Raw genomic sequence first — 18,558 nt, forward strand, 5'->3', positions numbered from 1 at the left:
TGGAAGAATGAGAGAGAATTTCATGGGGGAAATATGAGGAAGAGAGAGAAAAGCTGCTTAAGCTAAACTATAATGTCAGCTCCAGAACAGTTGGTGATCTACTGGCTGTGAGTAATATTATATTAGAAAGTAGAGAGCTTTCTAAGGCACCAGTGGGGTGAACTACAGGAGTGAACTGCCAGAAGGAGTGAAGAAGACTTCTATGTTTGGAAGAGCGGGCCCCCAAAGTGGGACAACTTCACATATCTAAATGCTGCCAGTTGTGCTGGGAGAGAGTTGAATGAAGGATCAAGAAATAAAACAGAAGATGGGCAAATCTGATGAGTTTATCAACATGTTAGTAAAGTATCTCTTGTTCCATTCTAAAATGCAATAAGGTACTAAACTTCTTATTTTCTTTTTTACTACTATTGAACAAGAATAAGCTTTAGAACATCTGCAAACATAAAATACTTAGTTATAGTACTGATATTAATTACTAAGGACTGTTAACTGGTGATGGCTTTGCTACTCAGCAGAGCCTTTGGAACTGATGAATGCTGGCTTGCTGAGTTACTCAGAGTACTAAGCTACTAAATCACCTGGTTGAAATAGCTGTAGTCTCTTCAATAATACAAAGCTTTTTATTGTCCAAGTGCGTTTTTTACTTCTTGGCTTAAATTTAATAAAACAATAAGGACGGTCTTTGTAAAGTAAAAATCACATTAGTTAGTATTTAATTACATATATGTTATGTACTAATGAGATAGAAATAGCAATGATGATTTGTTGGAATATACAGAGGTCTCTCCAAAAGTTATGCCTCCTGCTGATTTCCACAACTGATATAAAGAGCACAATAACATTATTTGAGAAAGCAGATTCTTAGCTACAAAACACTGTTTTTCAATGCAGTCACCACCATTGGCTGCACAATTTTCATCAGTGGTGAACAAGAGCCTGCATGCTGTGCTCATAAACATGTGCATCAGCACAGGTGAGCCACTGTTGCTGCTGCAACCAGCCACTCACCCCTCACTGAGCTCACATCCACTGTGTGTCTCCATAAATGTTGATGAATGTCAATGGCTGCCATTCTTTTTATCATGGAGGAATAATAAACATAATAAATTAGGAAGAATTACTTTCAGAGCAGCCCTCTTCGTTTCACTATAGTTCTTTAGCTTTTTTCCTAAAGGAAAATATCTTGGCAATGTAGACAGAGATTTAAAGGCAACCTGTGAAATTAGGAATTAAGTGAGATATGCAGACAAAAGTGCCTCTTAGAAGCAGATTTCTGTTCATGTTAATTCTGTTTTTGGTACAACAAGATCTTTCTTACAGAGTACTGTAGATACTGCCCCCTAGAAATATGTGATAGTGCAAATAGGCAGTGTGAAGTGCTTACACATGTCAGAGCAAAATGTAGATTATTTTGGAAGTGTCTCGTGATGGTAAAAGCATAAGGATAGTTGAGATTAATCGAAAATAACAAGAATAACTGTAATAAGGCCTTCTCATTTAATTGAAATCACAGTGGTTTGTTTGTTTGTTTCGAGCTGGGGGGAGTCCATTTTTTACTGAAGACAGCAGGACCATGTCTTTCAGCACAAGTTTTCTGCTGTGGTCATTGGAATATTTTTCAGTTCTACAGCAGCTGCTATTTAGAAAATGAGACAATTTCAGTACATCTCACGAAAATTAAATGGCATTGTCATATTGCTTGGAGTTTCTGCTACAGTGAAATATATCAAATATTGTAAAACAGCAACCCCCCCCTATAAAAATAGCAACAGAAATCTACCAAACAATACTGTAGAACGTTACCAGTAATTATTAATGAATAACAGATACTGGAGGGAAAAAGTTCTTTATTATATTCTCAGCTATTTACCATATGCTGTTACAAAAACAAAATGAAAAAAATGAAGGTTATTCTGTGATCAGCGAGCGCATCCTACTATTTCCCGTGCATTTCTGCATGCCCTTTTTACTTCTTTGGCATTTTTAATAGTTTAACTCTGTTCCCAGGATAAATTAAGTGCACAGATTAAAAGCTTGTCACTTTCTGTAAACTGTATTAATTATACATGGGGTACATGTAGTCTGTACTTTCAAGAACTTTCTCCAATCACGTAGCACTGTCAAATGGAAAACCAAAAGGTTAGTCTGATGTGCTGTAAAAAAGGGCGTAGTTAATGTTTCAGAAAGGAAATGGTATCAGAATATAAATACTGGGATTGAAATATGTCAAGGTGCTGATCCCAGACATGCTTGATACAGATTTTAATGCTCAAAAATGAATGTATTGCTTACTGTGTGACCTTAGGATTCCAAAGTTGTACTGTCTTTCATTAGTAGTAAAAGGTTAATGCATGCAGATCACTTGGTATGGCTGTGTAGTATGTTGCATTCTTAATTATTGCTTTTGAACACAGTATGTGTATGTAATTTAGGGACTGTTTATGCTCCCACCACACACAATTTTATATTGTAATTTTGAGTAATCTGTGGGATTTTTTAAGAATGATACGGTTGTATTTATTATGTTCTGCTGCATGAGATGACTCCGTTTACGTACAAGGCACAATTTGTTACTTATTTTTCTAAACAAACAAAAAAATCAGCTTCCCCTCAAACCAAATGGCAACCTTCCCTCCTCCCAGAAAACATCAAGAAGTTCAGATGCCTAAAAAGAATGTGAACTAAGCCATGTAATATGGCTGAATTTCCCTGAAGGAGGAGGAAGGTGTCAGTTACGATTAATGTGAACAACATTTATGGCCCTCGAGATGTGACCTCTCGTTACAGTAAATGTGACAGCACGAATTACTTTCAATTACGGTGAACTGCATTCAGCTGCATTAGTTCTGACACACCTCCGTAGGAGATTGCTGCCTTGATGGCTTTTACCAAAGGAAAAAACAGCAAAACTTTTGAGTGCAAATGTGTACCTCACTTAAACAAGACCAGCAGATTTTGGTGGTGATGTATTGCTGCCTCAGGTTTTACGCACTTCTGTTACATCATTTGTTATTTTCATTGCCTTGGGTGTTGGAGAATATGAAAACTACCTCTTCAATATGGCGTGTATAATAAACATAAATACTGAAAATTATTAAAGAAAAGGAATTAGATGAAATATCAACCTTTTGTCAGTAGTAACCTTCACGTTTACATGGAGTTTTAATAAGATTTACTGGCAATCAGCGTGTTCCATTTAATATGTTGCATTTAAAATTAATAAAATTATCAAGTTAATCTTGAAAACTAAAGATATCACTGCAGAATATATCACATTGCATGAAAACAGTTGTTATAACGTCACTATGTTTTTCTTCAAGGTTTAATTATCATGCTTCAGTTTATACCTCTAAGCTTTCACAGAGAATAAAAGATGCCCTAGGCTGAAGTCAACCTTTCACTTTTGCTACAGAGGAGATGCCATCTATTTCACGCTGTGCTAAGTATTCCATCGAAACATGAGTAAAACAATGCCTTTGGCAATTCATAAGTTAGAAATAACACTGAGCTAAAGAAATAGCTTTAATTAAAGTGTTTTGTTCCTGTTTGAGGACTTGATCGTGCAGAATATTGGGTGTCTTTTCTGCAAAGACCCTCAGCTCCTTCCAAATTCAGTGCATTGGTTTTTGCTGCAGAATTAGGTCCCAAAAAGCTTGCTGTGTAAAATTGCCCATTAGAAAAAGAGAAAATGGTATTTGTCTGTACTAAAGTGAGTCTGATTTAATGCCATACAGAGCAAATTTGTCTTCATCCTATGTTAACTGTTTCAAACCTATTTTTCCAATGATGACACTGGTCATTGTATATTGTACTGCTGGCTTGTGAAAATGCTTTTGAATGTGTCAAATAGCTATTTCAACAATCAATATGAAGTATAACCTTATTTCTTTATCTCAGCATTTTTCTAGGCCACTAAGAAGCAAATATTTGCATCTTAGTTGTTGTACTTACTAAAAATTAAACAGAATTAGAAAATGTTAAGTGCTTTCTCTAAATCCCTGAAACAGTTGGAGTTCTGGCATTATCAGTTAGCTTTTCTGACTGTAAAACACCCTTACTTAGACACTCAGCTTAATAAGAGGTAATGAAGATTCTTATTTTTCTTGTATGTTTGTATAACAGAACAATTCATAGCTGTTATAATGTTTTCCCCTGTTGTAAGCACTTTAATACAGGAGAGAAAACATGAAAAACTTACAGTAGGTGAAAAAAAAGTCTCATAAAAAAAGACTTTATGGCTCAAACCAAATATTCTATCAGCACAAAGAACGGATATCATTTTTTGGGTTAACAGGTGACACCCTAGGCTTACAATATGATTTCTTTGTTTCACTTGAAGACGATGAACGGTATTAATAATTCAGTATTCTCTTGCTTGATGTCCAATGGATAATGGTATTTTATGCCATCAAACCAAACAGAAGCTTTAAAACATCAAACTTCTAGCTATAGCTCAACACAGCCCCATAAGGTGTCATAACATGCTTAATCACCAGTATGTTTCAGTTTGTGTATTCTTAAAACAGCAGTCAGCTCCTTCAAATTTCCTTTCTTCTGTTTTCATGTAAACTAAACTTAAATCAACTAATGGTATCTGCCCACTTTTAGTTGTAATGCATAGATTTTGATTTTTTGGATGTACACACCAGCTACCAACTCTTCCTCTTTCCTCAGCAAAATGCAAAGTCTGGATGGAGTCTCTAGATGTGGGCCATGTAGGCTGAGTCGTTCCTAGAACCATCAGGTTCTGTCATAGAGATATAAACACATAATGTCTGATATGAATTTGTGAGCATGTTTGCATAGAATGTATGAGAATAAATTAGCCGAGCTTAGAGGGAATTCCTAATGAAAACATTTTTATTTTTACAAGTACTGAAGTACCAGAAAATATGGAAAATACAGGACTGACTGCACATGAACATCTTGAGCAAATGGGTATTGTTGGATTTCTGTGCGTAGAATTCAAACGAACTGTGATTTGTATCAGTAAAACCAGTAGGTTTCCCTCACCTACTTGGGAGTGGTTTTGGCAGACATAAATACAATTTTCTAGGGTGGAAAGGTTGAAAATTTTAACAACTCTTGTTCCATGTAGTTACTTTTGAGTTCGTAACTGTAAACATGTGTTAGGGTCTATTTTGCTGTGAATGGATGGCAGAAAGTTGCACGGACTGTGACACTTTACATCAGATGGGGAAAAAGCAAGTGTTGGTATGTTCAAACTCCCTTATAGTGACAGTGAACTGGAAACTGTCAGAGCAGTTACTAATGTCTTGTTACAAGATAGCGGAAATCAAAGCTGATCTCCAAAATAAGAAAAAAAAAAAAGAAAGAAAGAAAAAAAAGAAGAAAAGAGGCTTAGGTGGAGTTGAGATGAGAGTAATAAAAACCAGAACATAATCTTTCTAGTAAAGATTGTTCAGTGTGGATAAATGGAAAATGAAATAAGAAACTCAAAACCTAAGTACATCTCCTGGGCTGCCAAATGGCATAGGTAAGAAAGGAAGGAATTCTTTTGAGCCTTGAAATTGCAAGGATACTCTTAGAAGTGTTTGACATTTTCTGAGCACTGCTTACTGCCTTTAATATTAAGGCTAGCTAGATAATTAAAAAAAATCAAATAAGCATAGTCATCTGCAGAATCTGGAGCTGTAATTGCAGTAGTCACTGGAGAGGCACTAACTAATGCTAGTAGCATTCCAAAGGATGGAAGGAAAACTGATTCATCTGTAGAGAAGAAAGAAATTTGGCTTCAGGGCAGGCAGATGCATATTTTCCTTTCTATCAGAAGTTGAAGGTTTTTATCACTGAGGTTTGATCTGCAAATTACAGGAAATTGTGTAGCTATTTTATACCAAGTCTAATATACTTCCTTTGAGTAGTTTGAAAAGAATATTTGGGATCTATTACATCAGAAATCTTTTTTATTTGGATTGGAAGGTGAATTAGATAACAAATGAAGAACAAATAAATACTTTTTTCAAGTTTATTGAATTTATTTCAGTTTATTTTTTATTGCTTTGAGTATTCCTGGTATTTTAGCAATGACTGTAGCTAACATTCCTGGTGTTTACTTCTTTCTAAAATAGTGCATTTACTGTTATTTCTGTTTTTCTATCAAGAGAAATCTATATATTTTATATATATATATATATATATATACATTATATCTAACATTTTTCTATTGAGACATACAGTTTAAAGAGTAAGTCTTCACCATTTATCAGAACCTAGCTATTGTAATGTTTAATTTTAAAATGAATTTTCAGAAGAGTGGACCAATATCCCTACCTGAGCAAGGCTGAAATGGAAATGTGTTTGTCACTCTGATCTTGTTTGTGAAATGAACTGAGTACAAATTGATGAGTTAGATGTCCTGGTTTTTTTTCTTTCTTTTTTTTTCTTTTTTTCCCTTTGAGCTCCTTAAAGTATACAGGAAACTTCCACATCTTAACCCTTTTCCTTGTGTTGTACATTTGCAAAATATGTACAGCCTATTTTCCTGTTTCTTTAGGGAGCACAGGATTTCCACTGAGCAGCATTATGGCAGAAGATGGCAATTCCCCTATCAACCATGGTATTTCTAGAAATCTCTATTTTCCTGATTATGAAACAGCCAGAACAATCTGACCCTCACAAGTATGATTCATTCAAAATATGCAGTTCTTGTGTTCATTGAACCTTCTGTTCCATTTGAAAGAATTATAGAGGTCTTTCCTTTCATTGTTACCCAAATACTTAATTACTTTCCACACAAAGTGGGAATTGCCCTGCCTAGTGTTGCTGCAGGAAAATACCATTCTGTTCAGAAACAACTTGTTCAGCAAACTGAGACAATCCAGGGTAAAGTTGTACTTTCACATTGTTGTGGGTGTTGCAGATCATTCATCTGTCAGTCTGGATAAATTGTTTTTTTGTTCTTCACATCTTTGTTCTGGACGGTGTCTGCAAGGACTGTTCTGTGCTGCCCTCTCCTACAGTTCAAAGTTTACCTTTATTAGCATTGTTGCTGTTGACATTTTTATAGTTGGATTTCCAGTGTTCTGGCATACTGTCTGCTCATAAGTAAAGTGATCTCCCCAGACTTAATATGACAGTTATTTTTATAGTGCAGTAATGCATATTGTCTACTAACAAATATACATGAATTAATGGATATCTAATTGTTTAAATTTTTTCTAGAAGAAAAATAATTCCAAAGAGATTATAGAGCACATAGTGTCATTGCCAGAAAGCCAATTTTTTGCAATGAAGCTTGTATGTTATTTACCTACCATACTCCTCCTCATTATATCATATCCACATTGTTGTATTCAGTATGTTTTGTATGAAACTTTAGTGGTGGTCTGATGTTAGGAAACATTAAATAAGAAACAAAACCAAAATCGATGTTTCTTATCAAATGTCTTAACAGTATTATCCCAGTATCTCAAATCCTGGAGTACTTTCTACCTGATTTTTAAATAATTGATTCTGTGGTCTCTCCTGCTTTATTCCTCCACTTAGTTTCAAATCATGCAGAGGAAAGAGAAAAGGAAAACAAAATGCATCTTGTGGACAGAGGTCCTTGAGGATTTTTGTTGGGGGAGGGGAAAAGAAACTGAGAAGGACAACAAAGGGAAAAGATGGTAAACAGTGAACTATCATTCCTTGAAATATTTCTGCATGTAGGCTTAGGCTCCATCCAGATACTGTGAGGATTTGGGATTTAGATACAATATTTGAAATTCAAATCATCTTCCTTCAATGTTCATGAAAGTAATAACGTCCTACTGCTTGCTTATGAAAAAAAAAGCCTCAAGTTATTTGCTTTTTTAATTTTCCAAATAAGATAAATGAAGGTGCTGACAGTAGGTCACATGCTTGTTGAAGTGCATTTGGGGAGCACTGCTTTCCCACTGTGAAAATTAGGGAAGGGAAGAGACCATTAGAGACAGTACGCAAGAAGAATTGGTTGAAGACGATGTCATGTGACCTTTTTGGATAGTCATTAGTTTACTTCAGTATTGGGAATGAAATAAAATACTCCAGCAATGCAACCGTTATAGTTTACATTGATTTAATTAGTGGGTTTTTTTAACTCACTTTTCCTTCTTTTTTTCTTTCTTATTTTTTCATTGAATATTCTGGTACTTACCTATTGAAGAAAAATGAGTTAAGCATTAAAAAAAAGGGGCTTGTGACTACTCTCAGAACATTTGGCAGAATGCATGTGTATTCTCTTCTATATCCTTACTTCACTGATCTTCCTTACTTTGCTTAATTTCTTGAATATCATCAATTAAATAAGAGGACAGCAGAAATATACTCAAGTAATTTGGATTGTATTCCAGTTATATGCTTTATTGCTTGCTTGACCTGCTTTCTCTTGTGCATTTCAGGTTCTTTGGCATATGGTGTTCAATTTTAAGTTGGAGTTTGTGGTTGAATCTTCCACATCACTACTTAGCAGCTATACAGCTTGCAATTTACACCTTACAACAATACAATTCTTGCTGGGTGATTGTTTCAAATTCCCAAATACTCAGAACAACTCAAATTTTTCTTTTCAGCATTAAATGCTTTTTTTTTCTTAAGAGCTCCTTTTTTGATAATTTTTCAGTAGATGGTAAACTGGTAGGTCCATTGGATTTAGTCAGTTAGGAGCATTTTTACAAAATCACGCCGTTCATGTTGTTCCTTTAGAACAAGATGAATTAGAGAAACTGTATTTACAAGATTATTTAAAGGAGTGGCAATGCTGTGCAGTAACATACAGAATGCACAGAAACTTTGTACAGTGTACAAAAACAGAGTGGGCCAATGCAGATGCCTGATATCAGTAGGAAAATTTGCCATCTGGATGCAACATTTTTCAGACTGTACTGAGGGTAGTTTATAGAACTGAGGTGTGTAACTCTGTCTCTGTAATTCCACAAGGTGAAGTGGAAAAAACATAGTTATTTGTATGGGAAGTGATCACACTCAAGAGAGAAACATAGATTTACAGCGCATTTAGGGGAAGTGTCTACAGGAAATAATGGAAAAAAAGTAATTAAACATGATCTGTTTAGTCATCTATCTGTGGCTGCCAGAATCTGTCAGCTGAAAGCATGGGCATTTGTGCTACCCAAAACTGTCCTTGAAAATTGAGATAATGTCTTGGTGGCATAAGTTATTCAAATGCTGCTTCAGATGACATTGGTTGAAAAGGGAGTTGAAGAAACTTACACTTGAGCTTAATTACATTTCAGCATATAGCTTACACATCCATTTTCTTCACCTGCTGTACCCAGTATTTCTGAAATATCCTATTATGCACTTTTCTTACAAGCGTGCGTGCCTGCTTGAGATTAAAGAGGGTAACTGCTAATTGTGACTGTACCAAAAGATGGTGAATTCACAGTTCAGATGAGATGAAAGCGTTTTGTGTTCTTTTTGGAAACGGTGTTATTGCTGTGAGTGAGATTTGTCATTTGGTAGTGCTATTAGGAACAGGAACCCCTTCAGATTTATATAAAATTGGTTTAAAAATGCTTACAGCAACTACTTACTGTCAGCAGCACCTCCTAAATATAGAATTTGCATTTGGTATTGACTCTTAAATATCAACCTTGCTATCAGACGTATCAGCAGTAAGAGCCTCAAACCGTGTGGATCTCTGGTGTTGCGATTGTTCCTCTGAAGTGCCTTCAAAGGCTTGAGATATTTCTCAGGTTTATGCCAAGTTCCTGCACAGAGTTGCCCTGGGTTCTGCTTCTAAGCCCAGTCCATTCATTTCAGTTTTATTCCTACAGACTTTTGCAACTGTGGCAGAAGCTAAATTTCTTATACTTGTAGTAGTAGTTTATGTAAATTAAAGAATTTACTTGGATTCTGACCACTGGGTAGTATCATAAGGGTTAGGAAATGTATTCTCAGATTTCTCTAGGTAAACTTCTGAATGCATAAAAACATATTGCAGATTAATATTCAGAAGTGAATTAGCCACCTCAGTACTTTTTCCACAACTGCCTTTTGAATTGTGGAAAAAAAATCTCAGGTCATTTTTCCACATCTTTATAAAAGTTTTTTTTTTAGCATATATTTCTATACGGAGTGCCTTCTACATAGAAATATTCAGGAGTTACTGCATAAGGAAGACAACTACTACTCAGTTAGGGTGTGCTGGCTGCACAAGCCAAATCCTGTTTCACATAAGAATCCTAGGCCTCAGAAAACCTGAGGTCTGTTTAAACCTTTGTACTTCTGAGATGTGAGATGAGAGGCTGAGGCTGTCCTGGGAGTGATTTAAGGTCAGGAACCATTGCTGGTCACACATAAACATGAAATGGTCCTGTGTAAATGGAACATCATGTGCCCTTGAAAACAATGCCTACTGGTTCCTCTCTGTATTAAACAAGTGTAATTATGGATAATTAATTAATTACATTTTCTGAAGTTCCATTTATTTATTTTTTAATTACTTGCTGCTGAACTCCTCTGTCAAAGTAGAAGCTGTACTTAACAAGGGTACGAATTCAGACATCTGACATAGTTAAGTGTGATAGTTGCATTCCCTCGGGTAAGCCAGGACTGGTCAGGAAGACACAGCACAGTTTAATTGGATTGATCAGAGTGCAAATCCTTAAAAATTGTTTTTCAAGCCCTCCCTCTCTTGCTTGCCATTACAGAGATGAAGATATAATTAACCCACTAGTTACCAGTCAGTTCTTGAGTGATACAGAATTCTAATTCTTCTAATTAGGGGGAGGTAATTTCCACATCTAAAGTGGGAAGTGCAACATTTCATCTACTTTAATATTACAGACAAGGAAAGCTTTACTTTTAGCAGAGTTTTTCTCTGTTGGCCAGTACACAGATTTTACGTTTGTTCTTTCATTTTCCATTTTGGGAAACTGATACAGCATTTTGTAAATCAGAGAAAAGGCATCTCCTGCACATGGGAGTAAACTTCATTTATTTATTTGTTTTTCAATTTTTAGTGTGGTACAGCTTACAGATAGTTTTAAGGGGAAACCAGATATTTTAAGTAAAAAATGAAAGTATTGTGTTAAGAAATTCTGAGCAGTTACTTTTATGCCTTCTTATAAATGCTCTGTTTTCCTATGGCAGAATTTGGAAAAATGGCTGTTTGTCAAAAGCATGAATGGCTTTGTATGTTGTCAACGTATCGATCACACAGCTTAATTAATAGCAAATGGATTATTAATCCCCAGATAAAGAAAAAAGATTTTCTGCTTTCTGTATGGATCAGTTGAGTTGCTTTATTTACATTGAGTCAGTTCATTTGATAAGTTTTTATTCTGGTAGATGCATGTTACTATGGGTGCAGAAATGTTTCCAAAGTTAAGACTTATAAAATTTTCAATGTCCAGGGAATAGGAATTAGTATGAGAAATCTCTTAATTGTGTAACATGATATGTTAACGTTTTTGCAAACCACTGACTTTATTTTTAAGCAATTTTCTTGTGATGTGCTGAGTTTCAGCACGTCGTGTTAAATTATGTAGCGGTAGCTTTGCCTGTTTCTTTCAGAGATTCTGAAAATATGAAGATAATAAATTATGACTAATGTACACCATCTGGCAAGGGTGGGAAAAAAAATTCTTCCTGAGCAACAGGGTTTCTGCTAAGCTGATTTGCTTAAAATAAAAAAGCAAACACATTTCTTTGCTGAGAAAATGTTCCAACAACTTCCCAGAAACTCAGTAGATATGGGTAGCCTTTATTTTGTACTAAATGATTGATCTTAGCATGGAGCTTGTTGGCCCCTTGCATGACGAGAAGGGCAATGGAAGTAATCAGTGTTGTAATTGCATCACAACTTCTTAAAAACATTACTGAGCCTTAGTGGATTTGAGCAACATTAACAAAAGTGTGAGACAGCCTTGCAGGAATCAGCCTGCGGTAAAGAGAGAGGGCCTGGCTCTGTGTGGAAGTAAATCTGTGAACTGTTAATCTGTGCAGCATCACAGATCCTTAGAAACAGCCAGATTTTGGTGCTTCTTGTCATCTCAAGATTTACAGCTATCACTTCTTCATCTGCTACTTTTGTGAGGCTGTATAGAATAAATGCCGTAGTAGATGTTCATAATTATGTATAATTTTTAATTTAATCTGTGTGGTTTCTAGAATGAAATGGTCTTTTCAATGCAGATGTTCTTCAGGGACTCAGGCATGCGTATGTCCTTATTTCAGTTCAATTGTCTTATGTCTTAGCGTTCCTACTTCCATTTTTAAAGGAATAAATTATTCACTTAAAGATCCCAAATAATATGAGTAAAATAAAAATGTGAATGGATGTTTTCTCGCTATGGAGAAAAATAGGAAATGTGTTCCTCTTTTAAAACTGCAACCTTCTGTCTGGATCCTTAAATCATCACTTGCTGCCTTAGTTCTGCATAGCAAAACTACTCCTTCAGCCCTTCCAGTAATGCTGAAAATGGGATAGTTAAACTTGGGTGTGCCTGGTGATGTGTGGCCATAGATGTGTCTAGCTGCAGAGGAAGGACTGATGTCCCTAGGGATGGGCAGAAGGTTACAGGTATGCAAAGAGGGGTTGCCAATACCTTCCTGAGGGCGACCAGGTTGTCAGCTTTGTGTTAGAACATCTATTGGCTGCCTGCTTACTGAAACAGAGTGTAAGCAAAGCACAGCCCGTACTTTGGGTACTATTGTTAAATACTGGGCCAAATCTCTCCTCTGGCCACTGTGAAAGATACAAAATGTATTTTAAATAAAAGGAAAAAAAAAAATAAAAAAAAAAGGAGTGAGTGTGCAAGAGTCTGGAGGAAGGGAGGAAAATGAAAAGAGAAGGAAAAAGGAGGAAAGAAACATAGTGTTGAGAATAGAGTTCTGTAGTAGTAGATGTATACTAATGATTTCCTTATATTTTCTCAAGTTTTTCAAGTTGTTTCTCTTGAAATGCTCACTGGCTATTCTGTTAAAAAGCATCCTTCCTTTGTGCCACTGACTCAGTTACTGGCATCATCTCTGGTTCTGTCTTGTATCCATTATGAATATACGTATCTTGGGGCAAACCCTGTAACTGGGGCGTGCATTTCTCCCAAGAACTGCAGGAAAACTCTCCCACGTTGTTCAACACTATGCAAACTGCAAGGGCTTTTACATATGGAGTGGATGTAGGTAGTCAAACTTGTCCCAGTTCTATCTGTACCTTTCTTTGTGCTCATGTAAGAATTATATGAAATAGATTAAAATAATAGAAGTATGAACTGGGAAGAACTTCTGGGGATTATCTAGAACTGCAGCTCTTAGCAGGACAGTTGCCAGTATGCAGTTAGATCAGCTGTGCTGTGTTATATAGCTGCATCTTCAAAACTTCTTGCCATGAAGCCACCTCTTTGGATGTTAGATTGCCTTATTGGTAGAGAAGTCTCTCTTAATTTCAAACTTGGAGATTGTGGCTCTTTTCCCATGTTTTGCCATCTGCTGCTACTTTGTATATGGCTTCATCATCTTTGTAACTCCCCTTCAAGTAGTTATTGTCCACTGTTAAACACTTACTAGCCTTCTTTTTGATGGAGAAATGATCTTTCTTTCACTGGAATTTGCACTTTATCAGTGTTCTTTGTGAAATAAGGGGCCCCAAACTGTAGTTGTTGCACAGCCTCAGCAGCATGGGGAGTTGGGATAGTAATTTCCTACAGTTTCCTGGCTGTGCTCAGGAATTTCTAATGTAGCTCAGTATGCAATTCGTCTTATTTAAAACCAGCACATTTAACGTGGTTCCCAGTGTGATTTTCCCAACCTGTCTTGACGTGTGGGATTATTCTACCCGAGGTACAGAACTTTACATTTCTCCTTTTTGAAATTCATGAGGTTTCTGTTGGTCCAGCTGTCAAGTTTTCTTAAAGTCCCTTTGCCTTGTCATGCAGAGCTTTCTCAGATTGCTTCATGCTCTGCAATTCAGAATGCTCTGAATGCAGAACTCACCTGCTGTGCAGCTGTGTGGCATCCTGTTGCCTTGATCCCCGCTAGTTTAGCATTATGTGGAGCTCTCTTGTGAATTTAGGGAACAGAATGCCAGTGTAAGTGCCAGTGTATATTTATTTTTCATTCTTCATGTTAGGATTGTCGATCCCTTTTTTAGCACTTCTCTCTATTCTGTATACATTGCATGAGATTGATATAGCAAATCTGAAACAGTAAAACCAAAATGACTAACAGTGAAAACTTACCATAATGTCTCATAAAAGCAAATTTACCAGCTGTGTTATTACCCATCCAGAGTTCTAGCTTGCTTTGAAATAGCCATCCTAATGTCTGTCTTCTTTTTAATTAATGCCAACTGGTACTGATCTTCAATGGGCCAGTACCCAGTGCTTATCTTTGTCACACACTGCTTGTATTTTTCATAGAATTATAGAATTGTTAAGGTTGGAATAGTGAGCCATCAACCCATCACCACCATGCCCACTAAACCACGTCTTTCATTAGAGCGTTTTTCCAAAAGAAGGCAGGATAGGAGGAGTAGGATCCCATTATGTTGATTGTAGACCAAGGAGAGCATGCTTAGAAAATGTGCTTATTAAAAAAAAATAATTAAAAAAAAATCATCTTTAGGCCTACAGGTTAGAGTAAGATTTGAAAAATTGGAAAATAATCATTGTGAATCCCAAAAATGTATATTCCCCAAATTCTATGTATTGATAATAAAAGTGGTTCATAATGGTGCTAAAATGTGATTTCCTCATGTCTTGACTGCTCCCAAATGCTTGTTCTTAGTATAATTATATTATTATTTTCAGTCTTGCTTGAAAGGTACAACTTCACTATAACTGCATGGAAACTGTGTATCATTTTTCTCCCTGATCTGTTAACCAGAAGTAAAAAGCTTGTGACAGTAAGAGCTATCACCACTGGGTTTAAAAAGTGCTTGCTCCAGATCATGTATTTTTTGAATGGGGTGTTTGCAGTACTAATTAAGAAATAGGAAACAGTCCTGCTTCCATAGGAAGGAAAGAAAATTGACAGGAACAAGACCAATGCATTTTGAAAGATGGAGGTTAAATAGTAGGATAGAGTTAGATGTGAACTGTAGCATTCAAATGAACAGCAGGAGTATCTTACCATTAAGCAAGTTACTCTGGGACAAGGGTTGGTGCCTAGCCCAAATAGCTGTAGAGCATTAAAACTTTCTGTGAAGATGAACAGGAAGGGGCAAAGATGCTTTTTAGAAAAGAGTCTGGTAGGATTAAGGGGGGATTATATTACATCTTTGCCTGTAGTAACATCTCAGGAGGCATAATGGCCCAGAAATCTGATCACAGTATCAGATTTCACAGTATCCAGGCTTGAGCTGGAAGGGACCTCAAACATCTAGATCATCACCCTCCTGCTGTGGGCTGGTTGCCGCCTATCAGATCAGACTGCCCAGGGCTCCATACAACCTGGCCTTGAACTACTCCAGAGATGGGGCATCCACAACTGGTACTGGCAGCCTGTGCTGATGCCTCATCCAGCATAAAAAAATTCCTGATATCTTACCTAACTCTCTCCTCTTTTAGTTTGAAACTATTTCCTCTTGTCCTATCACCTATCAGCTTGTGTTAAAAGTCCCCAACGTGCTTGTAAACTCCCTTCAAATAACAGAAAGCCACCACAAGATCTCTGGGGATCCTTTTCTTCTCCCACCTAAACAAACCCACCTCCCTCAACCTTTTTTCATAGGAGAAGTGCTCCAGCTCTGCAGTCAACCTTATAGCCCTCCTCTGGCTCACTCTGAGATCTCCACATCCTTGTGCTGGGGGACCTACAGGTGGACTTAGTCTCGTGTGGTCTCATGAGGGCAGTCATGAGGGTGACAGTCCCCTCTCTCCCTGCTGCCACCCCTCTGTTGATGAGGCCCAGGATACTGTTGACCTTCTCGGCTGCAGGAACACACTGCTGGCTCATGTCAAGACAGTTCTGCTTTCCTTTCATGTTAACGAGTTGTTGACATTTGCATATATATGAAGGTTCCTCTCTTTTGTTTCACGTTTTCTTTTACTGTTCTGGTTACTGATATGTATTTTGCCTATAGCAAATGCCAACCTAATATTTTTGTCTTCCTTATGTTGTCTTAAATTATTTATCTTTCTTTACACAACTTAGAGACTTGTATATAGGGAGACTGAAATAGCTGTTATTATGGAATGTATACATGGTAGAGCTTGGCTGGATTTCAGCAGTTTTGGTTCTCAGGAGCATCATAATTATTAATGTTATTGTAACCTTCGTTGTGCTCTCTGATCAAAGAAATATAATGGCTGTTCATTCACATACATTTATAACTCTCTGACCTCACTTGAATCTTGTTGCCATGTAATTGTTCCAGTTTATCAGTGCAAAATTAGTAAGTGGAAGGGGCAATTTTGAAATTGGTGTTAGGAAAAATAGCAGGAGAATATGGTGGGGAGGAAAAGAATGTCCATCAGTGTCACTGGGGCAGAACAACTCATGCAAAACAATGTAGCTGAGGTGAAACTGCCTTGGTGAAGCTCTGTAATCCTTGTTTTCTGACTGTCATCTTTACTGAGCAATTACAGTCTGTGTAATTAACGCTGTGTATGATAACAGTGAACAACATCTGTAAGTGCCTGAAGAAGTTTAAAAAAAATGAATTGTTCTGTGTCTTGTATTCATGGCTCTAATATTTGCATAATGTCAGATAAGAAAGCAAGTATTATACAAAGCAATGAAATGATGATTTCTGAAGGTAAAAAGAATAAAGGTGTTAATTGATCTGTTCTGATAGCTGCGATTTTTACAACTTATCCAAATCAAATGTGCTTTCAGGAGACAAAGAAGACACAAAAAATTATTATCCATTACTTATGAAAAGAGATTCAATATTTATGTTGGTTTAAAATATGAATTCTGGCAAAATGAAGATACAGTGTAATAATAGTGCTTTTAAAAAAGTATTGAAACAGATGTAAATCGGACCTTCAATGATACAGGGTGATGGTATATGAAATGAACATTTCTTCAAGCATATTAGGATGACTTAAAGCAAATCTCGTGATATACAAGGAAGAATAAGTCAATATAAACTTCCATGTCAAGATGACTGCGGAATTAAATTAAGACCACTCTCATAATAACTTTTCAAAGCTCATTAGTGCACTATGACTCTGTCTCAAACTCCTTTAATAAACAGAATTCTGTGCGTTGTAATTAAAAGCTGATGTAGAGAACAGTTCAGTTAGTATAGCTCTGCATACCTTTTAATGATATTTCAAGGATCCTATTCTACACCATTTTCTGGTTTTAATGAATATAATGAATCCTATTGATCTGGATGGGACTATTTGCTTAAGCAAAGGCAGAGTATTTTAGTGTTTGCCGAATTGGAGACTTTTTTTCTCATGCAATGCCAAAAAAGGAAAATTCTCATGCTGTTGTGTAATTACGACGTTGTCAGTACAGCTAACATTAAATGCTATGCAATTAAAGTCCATAAAATAAACTGACAGGAAGTACTCTTTCTCCTTAATCCAGATCAATACGACTTACCCTCTTACTGTGAATTTTAAATAGTAAAAGAGCTGTTAAATTGCACTGTCTTTCATTGTACTTTTTCTTTGTCTTTTACAGGAAAAAGTAGAATATGCCTTCCTGATAATTTTTACAGTTGAAACATTTTTGAAGATTATAGCATATGGATTATTATTACACCCCAATGCGTACGTTAGAAATGGATGGAATTTATTGGATTTTGTAATAGTAGTAGTAGGGTAAGTAACTCATATTCTACTGTAAAAAGGTTTTAAAGTCTTCTTTACAGTGAAGTAGATATAGATCTGTTTGGCTGTGAGTAAGGGCCTGAGCTTGACATTTATTCCTCTGGAGTAAAAGCATTGACTGAGAAGAGAGAAGAACTCAGTATAAAATCAAAAGTCTTCACTGGTGTAGGCTGTACTGCACCATCAGCTATACACTGGAAGTTCATAGGGATTTCTGTGTTCTGCCAAACAATTTGACAAGACATATGTTCCTTAGTTGTCTTGCCTGTTGCTGTGTCAAGAAGCTCTTGAGTGTTGGTTTCCCTCCTCTGACAAGTTACTGCTCAAGCCTTGTGCAAGTTACCAAAGAGTGGAGAGTTGAATGTCCCCTGGAAAGTGATTATTGAAAAAGGGAATTTCCAGTATTGCAGATTTTTTGCTAATCTTTTAAAATTTATACAGCCTATGGAGAACTTTATTCCATGTAACCTTGTAGATTGTGGCTGGCTTGCAAAGAAGAACTTGGTATGGAAGTTCAAACTATTATCAAGTTCTGTGTAATTGAAAAAGCCCTGGAGTTCAAGAGTGTTCTGCTTCTAATTCATGCCACTGCATTAAGGGAAAAGATGCAAAGTAAAGGAATTTGTGGTAAAGCATTATTAAATATGGGGAAGTATTCTGAATGTGTTAATAACCAATTTATAACTATTTGATTCTGAGATAGGAAAAAAATTACTGAGAAGATTGTATTCAGGCCAGTTGCATGGGCCAGAAAGAAATTTTCATTGAGGACTAAAATTTGTATATAAATAGATCCTTCATCAGGTTAGGTCATTTTCAA

The 18,558-nt window shown here is 36.3% G+C and overlaps 1 protein-coding gene across 7 annotated transcripts in view; it reads left to right on the top strand.

Moving 5' to 3' along the window:
* CACNA1D (calcium voltage-gated channel subunit alpha1 D) overlaps positions 1-18,558 on the top strand; it is a 166,388-nt gene that overhangs the window by 43,221 nt on the left and 104,609 nt on the right. For all 7 annotated transcript variants that reach the window (XM_052678862.1, XM_052678858.1, XM_052678857.1 and 4 more), the window contains exon 4: positions 17,590-17,729. In XM_052678862.1, the coding sequence (XP_052534822.1) occupies positions 17,590-17,729 (140 nt within the window). The remainder of the gene's footprint in view (positions 1-17,589; positions 17,730-18,558) is intronic.

Source organism: Tympanuchus pallidicinctus, unplaced genomic scaffold, assembly GCF_026119805.1.
Source record: "Tympanuchus pallidicinctus isolate F22 unplaced genomic scaffold, pur_lepc_1.0 scaffold17, whole genome shotgun sequence".
NCBI classification, from domain to species: Eukaryota; Metazoa; Chordata; class Aves; order Galliformes; family Phasianidae; genus Tympanuchus; species Tympanuchus pallidicinctus.